Below are 12,269 nucleotides of genomic sequence, written 5' to 3'. Positions count from 1 at the left end.
TAGCTGATAGTGTAATTATTCAAGTTGAACATAATATGGGCCCTGTGTAGCTCAGTTGGTAGAGCATGGCGCTTGCAACGCCAGGGTTGTGGGTTCGTTTCCCACGGGGGGCCAGTATGAAAATGTATGCACTCACTAACTGCAAGTCGCTCTGGATAAGAGCGTCTGCTAAATGACTAAAATGTAAAAATGTAATATTTTATAATTAATATCAAATCTATTTATGTACATAAAAGTTACTATGTTTATAATTCTGGGGACTTAAAAAGAAATGTATCAAGATTATTATTTTTGTCATTTTAGGTCATACAATCTCTATCAATGTGAATTTCCACTGATACATGTTCACAGTGTAGTACAGATTAAAACCCTAATTTACACTCATGGACATTTGAATTTTTGAATAAAGGGGTGAAAAAACTAAAACTGCAGCAGTGACACTAATGTTTACTAGAGGGATGGCAGCAAAATGTTGGTACTTTCTCCAAGTAACAGAACCACTATGTATTGGCATACAATGTTGTACGATAATAAGCAATCACTAATCGAAATGAGTTGGTCCACTCCTATAAACACTCAAAAGATTTTCTGATACAGAAAAAAATACTATAGGGACAATGCATATGGGAAGATCAAATGTCTCCCAACTGATCTTTTTAATAACAATTTCCGTCATTTAAAAACACAGATTTGCTTCGATCTCCTTGTGAAGGGGAAAGGTTATATAACAAAATAAATCTATACTGTTGTTTCCATGGAGATGGTTGAAAAGTTGAGTACAACATGCACCATTATGATTGCAGTAATCAACAAATATTCCCATCATTCCATGCTAAGAGTGCTCATACTTAAGAGTCATAGTCTACGTCTCAAATGGCACACTATTCCCTGTATCCTCTAAGGAATAGGCTGCCACTTGGGATGCTACCATTGTTTGTTTTTCGACTAAGATCTAGAACATGTGGCTCTGTTAGAAATATTTATTGTGACTGAAGCAGCTGTCAAATACTCAAAAGGCTCTCTGCCTGAGAAGAACATCAGTTTCAAGTACTAATAAAATACTCATATTTTCATCAGTTGCTGATAAAGTAATTTGTAATAAAGTATATTTTCCTATTATTTACTTTCTTAAAAATCTGAAGCAGTTTTTATCTTGGCATTTTGACACAAAATATCCTCTTGGATATTTACATGGGAAAAATACACTTTTTCAAGCAAGCTTATATTATGGGTTTGCAACAGAATAAAAACACAACTTTGCAGAAATAAGGGAGACACAGAATTGCATAGCAGATTAGGATATAACTGAAAAGGAACTGAGCTTTTTTTGGTATGGTAGGTTTTCGTCGTACTGACATTCTCCTCTGTATATATACATAATTAAGTATTTCCATTTCAAGTCCATTTCATATTTTCACTCATCCACAGCAGAGAACAGTTGAGTCTCTGCACTTCTTAGCAAGGGAAAAGTCCGGAATTCTTGCCACCTTGTCCTCTCCTTTGCTCCTTTGATTCAACAAGTCCGTAGGAGTTTTTCATTAAAACAATTATACTTTGTCAAAAGTGCCATTTTGCTACATTTATCAGTTGATCCACGGTCTGTCACTGAACACTTAAACACACAGGTGTTTTAGACACCCCCAACACCAAACAGCTTTCAGATACTGTGAGTTTTGGTCACATGGACGCACACACACACACACACACACAGTAAAAACAAAAGGGGGAAAAGAGGAGGAGGAACGGTAGGAAAAAAATGATGCACTCAAGTTTTATCTGCGTTTTGACATTCCAGCTGGTAAAGCTTTGAAAAGATCAAGCACCATTAGGAAAAGGCCTCCAATGTCCTCCGCTCGGGGAGAGAGTTCAGCAGTTTCACCTTGACTCTGTGCTCCCACAATAAGCACGAGAGTAACAAGACTACATTCAGGCTCTCGCCACTGCTCACAGTCAGTTCACAGTCGCTGAAATGTTTTCAGGCTTCGTTTTGCGGTTGTCTTTAGTCCTTTCCTCTCTTAAAAAAGTATGTATGTTAGTAGGCAAGACACAGCCTAGCTTTTTTAAATCCTTGAGTCCAAAGTCCGAGCACAAGATATAGATGTTTCTGTCCGACTGAATGGCCGGTAGGGTCCTCACCGCCTCTGCTGTGTGTAGACGGGGTGCGCTAGTGTCACATTCAGAGAGTCATTGTGCTGGACCAGTGACGTGTGCTGGTAGTGGAGGACCAGTTCTTTGAGCGAGCTGTACAGGTTGTAAGGCTCAGCGAAGCCAAACCCTGAGGGCGTCTTGTTGATGACACAGTGCTTCACTTCACCTTCCACACTGGAGAGGAGAGACAGAGAGAAATGTCAAGTCATGTCCTGTTAGGTCAGGGTTGTACATTTTTGATCCAGCCCAGCACTAGGGTACACCTGACTCTACGACTCAACTAATCATCAAGCCCTTGGTCACGTGAGGTTCTACCCTACACTAGACTAGTCCATGGTTGAGCTGCAATGTCTACACTGAAGGCTACACCGGTCTACAGTGTCTGATGTGTGTTTGCAGTGCCAACGTCGATGTACTGAACAGTGTAGGAGCAGATAGCTGGAATACAGGTTGAGGTAAACAGAAACTGTGTAAAGCAGCACAGTCCCAACCTTCAAACCTGTACCCAAACGGTCTCTGAACTGTGTAAAGCAGCACAGTCCCAACCTTCAAACCTGTACCCAAACGGTCTCTGAACTGTGTTTGCAGTCCTTCCTAGGTAAATTATGTCAGTAACCAAAGCAGGTAATGTCAGTTCTGGACAAGGTAGATGTGTACACAACTGTACTATAATGAGCAAGTAGAATGAGTACAAGGTCTTTATACGTACACAACACTGCAGGCGTAGCACCCTGCCTTGCTGCTGTCTCGAACCAGGAATGTTCCGTCCCTCTTCCCCCGGAGAAGGGCCTCTGCCTGCAGCCGGTTGATGTTGCCCAGCTTCCAGGAGCGCTCGTCATGGTGGGGAAGGTCCTCATCGTCATCCACCACAGAGTATTGACTGAAGAACATAGATGGACGGAGGGAGGGAGTTAGATACTTAAGTTTGATATTCAATGGCAAACTTTTTCAGATGTTTCTACCCCATTTAAAAATGGTGCAATGTGATTCTCCTTTAGATACCAGGAACATAAAAAGGATGGAAGGCCAGTCTAGAATAATCACTCTTCTGTGTTCTCGTTTCTGATGTCCAGCCACTCGTTGAGCTTCTTCTGCCTGACTCCCTTCTGGGTCAACCACCTGCAACACAAGAACCATGACAACACCGATTAGAAACCCAGGGGTAGGGAGACCTTTACAAGATGTTCCCTCACAAGAACAAAGTTATTTGAATTTATTTGAGACTAGGAGGTGGATAGAGATGATACTTACATGAGATATTGATCCCTGGTCTTGCGGAGCTGGATGAGGTCGGGCTTAATGCTGTTCATCCGTTTGTCGATCTCTCGGTAGTCAGCAGCCTGCTTCTTTAAGTCCTCCTCCAGACGCCGCTTGCTGTCCACGATCTCACTGATACGAGACTTCAGCTTCTCATAGTTGCCCATGATCCTGAGAAAAACAATAATTCACATAGTTAAGAAACATTAAGAAATTGATCAGTTAAGAAAACGTTACCTTTTTATACGTTTTTTGGGGGTCTAGATCCAAGTTCTTACCTCTGGATCTCCTTGTCATTGCCTTCCCTCCTGAACTTCTCGATGTACTCCTTGCTGTACCGTTCTTGCGTTTGGCACTGCTCCTCGAAGATCTTGATGGTTTCGTTGAAGGCTTCGATTGCTGTCCTTTTCATTTGGATTTCCTGGGAAGTCCTGGTGTACTCCTCGTAGAGTCGGTCGTACTCTCGATTCTTCTCCTGGTACTGCTGATGGTACTCATGGAGCTTCTTCCCCACAGCATCGATGTTGTCCTCCTTCACCACCTGATCCTGAGGAGGAAAGGAGAAGAAATGGATTGGAACTTCAGATTTATGATGATGAATTTGCAAAGACCTTTTAGCTAGGATGTATTGTATGAAAAGTCCTAAACAAATAAAGTTGATGATTATGTTGATAGTTACCTGCTGGTGCTTGGAGACGGGAAACTGCAGCTTAACGTCTAGCTTGGGGTTGTACTGGGCCAGGGACTCGTTGCGGTAGTGGTTGATGAGCTCCACCACCGAGTTGAAGGTCAGGGGGTCAGAGAAGCCGTATTTCCCATCCCGGTGGAATATCTTGATCAGCTTATTGTTACCCCCTTTTCTGAAGATGGAAACCAATAGAGAACCAATTAAAAACTAAATTATCAACAAACACTTGTTATCAAGAATGCTGAGAAGAAGTCTTTAAGAGGAAGGGAAGGGGGAAGGGTAGTCTTACCTCAACGTGAGAGTGTAGTCGCCGTGCATCTTGGTGGAGGCGTCACGGACCAAGAACGTACCGTCGGCCGTGTCCCTCAGCTTCTCGTTGACCTCCTCGCGGGAGATGTCTCCCCAGTACCACTCGGCGTCCTGCAGTGCCATGTTGTTGTTCATACCGTTGTTAGTGACAGCAGGGGGCGTGGGTTTTGGTGGCTTGGGAGGTAGGGCTGTAGTGGACGAAAGGGGAGAGATGGTTGCTTAGTACATGAGATAGTGATACAGTCAAAAACCATAGTGCAATAAACACGATCATAAAGTTATCAGGAGGGATGTCAGAAAATCCTGGCGTAGTCTAAGAAAAAATATATAGGTATGTTTTATTGTCACATACACAGAATAAGTGCAGTAAAATGTGTGTTTTATAGGGTCAGCCATGGTAGTACAGCACCCCTGTATCAAATTAGGGTTAAGTGCCTTACTCTGTGTGGTCCTCTGTAGCTCAATTGGTAGAGCATGGCGCTTGTAACGCCAGGGTAGTGGATTCGATCCCCGGGACCACCCATACGTAAAAATGTATGCACACATGACTGTAAATCGCTTTGGATAAAAGCGTCTGCTAAATGGCATATTATTATAAAGGCACAGACAGATTTTTCACCTTGACTGCTCGGGTATTCAAACCAGCGACCTGTCGGTTACTGGCCCAATGCACTAACTGCTAGGCTACCTGCTGCCCATTAGGCTATAATGTAATGCTTAGCCAGAGTATTCCAGGGGGAGCTGGAAGGGGGTGTTGAAATATCTATTACTCTATAGCTGCGAGTGGCAATATTATTCCATTTGCTTTTCAGATAATTCAATTGGCCCACAAATCTGTAGCGATACACATTCAACTGGATGTCTCTTTGCCTCGCGAGCAGGAGACCTGAACCCAATCAAACGTCTGCGGCAGTTAGCAGTATCCTCCCTCCATCATCCTCCCCACTATTCTCTCCACTTGAGAGAGCGAGAGAGTATGTGTCAGGGAAACTTGATTTCATTCAGGAAAAAGAAGCCCCTTCCCATCACTATCTCCAGTCTCCAGTGTTTGGACCTAACCATAAATAACAACTGGAAATCAACCCCATCTGTTGACCCAATTATACCATGCACAGATTATCTCTGCCTTTCTGCAGAATGGCCACACAATTTCAGACCTAAATGGAGCACAGCTGTGATCCAGCAGCTCAAATACAAATAGCGCTAAACCATTGGAGTATCATCCTGTAAGTCCTATAACTCAGCCACATATCTACCAATATAACTGTCTGTAGAGACAAAAATCAATGAACCCACTGAGATCCATTGACAAAAAAAATCATTGCGTGGCATTGAGCACATCCAGTCCCTTCTCTTCTAATGGCTTCTTCTCAGCAAGAGCATTCTTCCTAATGCAGATTGCCAATCTGATTCCATGCTGCTAGCGTTGCTAGGGCTAGTGTCCATTGTCTCTGATGCTGATCCTTGCATAGCACCCCTTCGTAAATCATTCTGTGGAGATGGGCTCATCAAAAAGCCCTAATTTCTGCACTGGATTGGCTACTCACAAGTGACGTTAACCTGCCTCTCTCTCAGAGGAGCAGAGCTATTTTTAACACCGTCTCTCTCTCTCTCTCTCGGCTTTAGTATAGCAGGAGAGACACCGAACCATGGATATAATATAGATATTCATAACATGAGCCATATCTATGGAGATGGAATATTATATATAACAGTACATAAACATCAACACCGAACTGGTGGCAGCAGTGCCTAAAGCCACTGATCCCAAAGAGAGGAGCTCAGAAATAAAGCTTGGAGATGACCAGAGGGTATGGAAATGAAAGCAGCAGGTTTTGGGCTGACAGCCAAGGTGACATTTCACCACCACCACCAGAACACATCACATTGCCTTGTGAACTTCCTGAGCTGCTGCTAGCCCCTAGTCTCAGACTCATCTCCCGGTCATACTGAAACCAATGTCTCAGCATGCTACAAGACAGACTTGTCATGCAACATCCAACGTGACTGAGCGAGTCAGTTCGCCTACCTGGAAGGTCCATCTCTAGGTAAAAAAAAGGTTCTGAATCGGCGTCGAACTCGGGTCTCAGACACGAGTCCTCCAAGTCATCCATGCTTCAGAGATCACCTTGTTGCACATTTTAATGATAATAAAATATCGTAATACGCCCGGAAAGGAGCCCTGTTCTCTTTGTACGGGCACCTCGAAACCCATTTAAAAAAGCCATCATAAAGGGCAGTTTGCCTGCTTCCTTGCTCAGTAACGTGTTACATCACTTACCACAGCCAATCACACGGGGGGGACTGTCACCGACCACTCCTGCATTTTTCATTTCCTGAGAGCGATGTCGTCATTTTGAAAGCTCACTTGCCTTTTTCTAGTTGCCGCTGCTATCCCTCAATGTCCACAGCCCATGCAGTGCAGATCACAGTATCTATATAGACTAGAACACGCGCAGGCTAAAATACCCCTATAACAACCTCTGTTCAGTACACAGCATCCTTTCCAAAGATAGATCTGACTATAGCTGCTGCGAAACCAAACCGTGCAACATCTTCTCTTAACTGTAGCACAATGTGAGAGGAAAAAACCTGCAGCCTCTCTCTTTCTTTTCTTCGCTTGCTCTGACTCTCAGCCCTCCCCTGCTGGTTGCTCGGCACCACCTCCCCTCACGTTGTGCGCTGGTTTAGTCCTGCCCACTGTTGGCACAGAGACAAAGCCAGCTCTGCATCACGTAGGCACAGTGGTGTAAAGTACTTAAGTAAAAATACTTTAAAGTACTACTTAACTAGTTTTTTGGGGTATCTGTACTTTACTATTTATATTTTTGACAACTTTTACTCCACTACATTCCTAAAGAAAATAATGTACTTTTTACTCCATACATTTTCCCTGACACCCAAAAGTACTCGTTACATTTTGAATGCTTAGCAGGACAGAAAAATATAGTCAAATTCATGCACTTATCAAGAGAACATCCCTGTTCATCCCTACTGCCTCTGATCTGGCGGACTCACTAAACACAAATGCTTTCTTTGTAAGTTTTGTCTGAGTGTTGGAGTGTGCCCCTGGTTATCTGTAATTATTTATATTTTTTTAGAAAATTGTGCCGTCTGGTTTGCTTAATATAAGGAATTTGAAATGATCTACTTTTGATACTTAAGTATATTTAAAACCAAATACTTTTACTCAAGTAGTATTTTACTGGGTGACTAACTTTTACTTGAGTCATTTTCTACGAAGGTATCTTTACTTTTACCCAAGTATGACAATTGGGTAATTTTTCCACCACTGCGTAGGCAGGCCGGGCAGAGCAGCTACTTCCTAAAGCCTGTGGCCCGGTCACAGTCTCCCTCCTACTGCCACCCGCCATCCGTAGGCTCCAAAATACACCAGCAATCCTCCAGGAGTGACACTCAGGAAATCCAGGCGGCCTTCTCTGCGCGGCTGAGGGACACTAAAATAGCCCCAGTTCTGGGTACGGGTTTAAAACTGGGGGCCAGGAGTGGAATGCGGTCATTGTCATCCCAGGACCGGCTTATGGGGAGGAAAAGGAGGAGGGAAGGGCATCTTTCCAAAGGTAGCTTGGTTATGATGAAATAGGCCACATTGACTGAAAGTCAATATACCTGATAAAAGCTTATCGGAGTGATGAGGACAGCTGAGCTTGGCTTTACCTCTTTAAGGACACGTGATCTCATTTCAACGATAGCTAGCTACGCACTAAATTCAAGTCATACACAAGTGTTTTTTTTGAGCTCGGTCGTAAACCAAATTCCGTTTGGGGCCTCTAAAAATTGCCTCTCTGAAACGGTATAGTCTAAATGGAAAATTCTGCAATGTAGTCCTTAGATAAATCAGTGTGCCTTTCTGACCACACAGAAAGACAGTAATGTGATATATGGGGTCTGTAAGAACCAACAGCCAACACAGAGAGAGAGAGAGATCCTGTTCTCTTGACAGCTCTAGAAGACTGGCCATATATATATATATATATATATATATATACATACATACATACACACACACATACATCTGTCAGTCTCGTTCCTGTCCCATGTTGCCAAGTACAGTTATTCAAAAAAAAATATAATCTGGCCTATTCATCTTTGTCTAAAGGTTTTGCTGAAGCCCTTGCATTAGCAATAAACCTTTAAGCTTTTAATGTATCCGATTTGTGAAGATTCAAGATCTCAAACTTACGTTGCAAGTTGTGCATGTTCTGGTAAAGGCACCAGTGGTGTCTCCGCTATGAGCTTTGTTTCATTCCCACCAAAACGATGTACAAAATCCAAACAGATAGAGCTCTAGATAGAACACTCAAGTCCTCCTGAAAAGTTCCATTCTGTGGCTTTATCCAGATTCTTTTACTTTAGTTCTCAGGGAGATGACGGCCTGTTCCGTGGTACTTAATGAAATCCTGGTAATCCGGTAACTCTTGGAGGCAGGTGCAGCATGCGACTGCTTGCTTGCCTGCTCTGCTTTCCTGACTGCCTGGCTTACTCCTTGGTCTGGCGCAGGTGGTGTGAGAGAGGGAGGGAAGCGTGCCTCTCTGTACGTCTCTCGCTCTACCTCACTCTCTCTCTCACCCCCCCCAGTCTCCCACTCTCTCTCTCTACCCCCCCTTCCTTCTTTCTCGCTCTACCTCGTCTCTCTCTACCTACCCCCCTTCTCCCTCTCTCAATCCCCCCTCTCACGACCAACTCTCCCTCTCTACCCCGCCCTCCCTCTCTATACCCCTTCCATCTCTCTTCCCCCCTCCTCCCTCTCTCTATCCCCCTCCCTCTCGCTACCCCCCTCTCTCTACCCCCCCTCTCTCTATCCCCACCTCCCTCTCTCCCTACTTCCTCTCCCGCTATCTACCCCTCCTCTCTCTACACCCCTTCTCCTCTCTCAACCCCCCCCCCTCACTCTCCCGACCTACCCCTCTCTCGTCCCGCGCCTCCCTCCCCCCCCCGGTTAATGATTAGCTGAGCTGCTGCCCCAGTGCTGGCCCTGAATGCCCACTCTGAAACCTGGCCATAGTGCCGACCGAGTGTGTGTGCGTGTCCCTCTCCCTCTCTGTGTTCGAAAGGAAGGGAGTAGGGAGAGTGTTCAGTCTTATGATTAACTCGCACAGGTTCAAATATTTGCTGAGCTGGGCACTTTGGTGCTGGGAGGGGTGTGTGGAGGGAGAGAGGGGGAGGGAGGGGTTAAGAGTGGGAAGGGAGGGAGGGGTTAGAGGGGGAAGGGAGGGAGGGGTTAAGAGTGGGAAGGGAGGGAGGGGTTAGAGGGGGAGGATGGTGTCCCTAGGAAGTAGGAGCAGCCGCCGGGCTAACAAGAGGTGCTCTGTGGAACAGACAGTTTCCAGCCAACCAAATCTAAGTAGGCCTTTGGCTGGTTACTTAAAATAGGCCCCCAGTAACTGGGAGGAGGTGCACAGACACACAGACAGGTTATCATTCAGAGAAACACGCATGTGCAGACAGTATACATAAACACGCTTTCGATACAGACTCACGTGCTGTCAAAGACAGACACAGTCACACACAGGTGAAATTTGACGCAACTGACCGCCAAACGGCTCCCCTCCAAGTTCAACCTGCCTGGCGTGTGTGTGGATATGTGTGTACAAGTGTGTGTGTGTGTCTGTGCATGGAACATAGTATGTTTGTGTGTGTGAACGCACAAGTGTTCATTCGCACAAGAAGGGACCTGGCTGGTTCAGCAGAGAGAGAAGAGTCAAAGTGTGCGGTGTTGAGCTTGCCCTTGCCCGCCCGCCTCCCCCTGTCAGTCTGCCACCATCCCCGTCGGCCCATTGCTCCTGCAGGTGCGAACTCCTGACAGCTGAGAGTGGCCCATGCGAGGAGGACGTTATAAATAGTCCCAAACAGGTAATAAAACATTTCAACAGTCACAGCCAGGCACTGGGCCCCGGGCCTGCCCACCAAAAGCAGTTTTAACTAGCGACTGTAAAAACCCAACTGTGCCACGCAAACGGTCTGCACTCCCACACCATCCGGTCTGCTGGAGTCTAGAGAATGCTAGGCTAAGGCCACACTACTGGTTAGATGAACAATTAAATCACATTATATTGCTTAAATTTTTTTTTATTAATACAATATAAGGTATTATTCCTTCATGACCTGAATTTATGAAATGTAAAAAATTCAGTTTGTGTATTTCCGGCCGCGGTACAACGTCTTACATAATTCATCAAGGGTAGCCTACTTCACTACACAGCACATTGGACGGAATCCACCTAGAGCCCTGTTACCTCAACTACTTTCACTTCGATCTCAACACGCCACTAATTTCCTGCTCAAAATAGGAAGAAGACTCTATCCTGGGCTACAAACCAAAAATGAACAACCCATTTTACACAACACCGTTTTAGACCCCATCATTGAGAGACTACCATGGGTTAACGATAAACTCCTGCAGCCTATATGCTGCAATTTGCATAACTGTTCAGATGAGCCAAGCTAGTTCCTCCCCGTCCCAGAAGAATGAGAGATGAGTGACACAAACACAGCCAAGCCAAGATTCTTGTATTAAAGATTGAGTTATACAAGTATGGAAAAAATGTCCGCTATACTAAATTAAAGGCTGATATTTAAGCAATAAGGCCAGAGGGGGTGGTATATGGCCAATATAACACAACTAAGGGTTGTTCTTGTTGTTATTCAAGCCAAATGCTAGGCTAGAAGCAAGGATAAATAATGTGTTTAATAAAACCCTTATTGCTTTCCTTTTGTCATTTGCTGTGGTATATCAAAAACTGTGTAGTGATACTTCAAATAGAACAGTAAACATGTATTTTTGCGTCATACCCATGATATTGTCGATATAAAGACGACTGGAATGCTGTTTTAACCAATCAGCATCCAGGATCCAAACTGCCCGGTTTATAAATGAAGACACGCTAACTGCAGCCAATTTGCAAACATTGACTGGCATATAACAATAAAGCCTTTTAAACAAGTGCAAAAAACCTTAACTAAAGCTGTAGTAAATTGAACCAGCCAGGTATGCAATGGGGCAGCTTTTGCCCCACAATGGTGGCCTGTTTCCGTGCAGCATAGCCAGTACATCCTGTGCTCTGTGGTACTGCTAAGAACAGCCCAGGTTCCCTGCTGTTCCCCTCGGCTCCCGCAGTCAGTCAGTCAGTACCATGGGCTTAGCACCACTGCAGTCTTAATACAGTGGGGAGAACAAGTATTTGATACACTGCCGATTTTGCAGGTTTTCCTACTTACAAAGCATGTAGAGGTCTGTAATTGTTATCATAGGTACACTTCAACTGTGAGAGACGGAGTCTAAAACAAAAATCCAGAAAATCACATTGTATGATTTTTAAGTAATTCATTTGCATTTTATTGCATGACATAAGTATTTCATCACCTACCAACCAGTAAGAATTCCAGCTCTCACAGACCTGTTAGTTTTTCTTTAAGAAGCACTCCTGTTCTCCACTCATTACCTGTATTAACTGCACCTGTCCACACACTTAATCAAACAGACTCCAACCTCTCCACAATGGCCAAGACCAGAGAGCTGTGTAAGGACATCAGGGATAAAAGTGTAGACCTGCACAAGGCTGGGATGGGCTACAGGACAATAGGCAAGCAGCTTGGTGAGAAGGCAACAACTGTTGGCTCAATTATTAGAAAATGGAAGAAGTTCAAGATGACGGTCAATCACCCTCGGTCTGGGGCTCCATGCAAGATCTCACCTCGTGGGGCATCAATGATCATGAGGAAGGTGAGGGATCAGCCCAGAACTACACGGCAGGACCTGGTCAATGACCTGAAGAGAGCTGGGACCACAGTCTCAAAGAAAACCATTAGTAACACACTACGCCGTCATGGATTAAAATCCTGCAGC

At 44.6% G+C, this 12,269-nt stretch overlaps 1 protein-coding gene across 4 annotated transcripts in view; it reads right to left on the bottom strand.

Annotated features, from left to right (window-relative positions):
- Nucleotides 1-622: 622 nt before the first annotated feature.
- The window catches only part of LOC311128671 (phosphatidylinositol 3-kinase regulatory subunit alpha-like), a 49,236-nt gene continuing 37,589 nt past the window's right edge, over nucleotides 623-12,269 (bottom strand). Inside the window, exons 1-8 of one of the 4 annotated variants that reach the window (XM_084160869.1) lie at nucleotides 8,607-8,962; nucleotides 4,383-4,590; nucleotides 4,085-4,265; nucleotides 3,684-3,952; nucleotides 3,400-3,576; nucleotides 3,193-3,267; nucleotides 2,858-3,028; nucleotides 623-2,322 (exon numbers count right to left, since the gene is read on the bottom strand). In XM_084160869.1, coding sequence (XP_084016995.1) covers nucleotides 2,133-2,322; nucleotides 2,858-3,028; nucleotides 3,193-3,267; nucleotides 3,400-3,576; nucleotides 3,684-3,952; nucleotides 4,085-4,265; nucleotides 4,383-4,590; nucleotides 8,607-8,622 — 1,287 coding nt within the window. In that variant the 5' untranslated portion in view covers nucleotides 8,623-8,962 and the 3' untranslated portion in view covers nucleotides 623-2,132. Of the gene's footprint in view, nucleotides 2,323-2,857; nucleotides 3,029-3,192; nucleotides 3,268-3,399; nucleotides 3,577-3,683; nucleotides 3,953-4,084; nucleotides 4,266-4,382; nucleotides 4,591-6,683; nucleotides 7,614-7,662; nucleotides 8,028-8,606; nucleotides 8,963-12,269 lie in introns of those variants that run through there. The other 3 variants (XM_084160870.1, XM_084160868.1, XM_084160867.1) reach the window with 3 other exon arrangements.

Source organism: Coregonus lavaretus (assembly GCF_964263955.1).
Source record: "Coregonus lavaretus genome assembly, chromosome: 4".
NCBI classification, from domain to species: domain Eukaryota; kingdom Metazoa; phylum Chordata; class Actinopteri; order Salmoniformes; family Salmonidae; genus Coregonus; species Coregonus lavaretus.
This window is presented reverse-complemented; position numbering and strand designations above follow the sequence as displayed.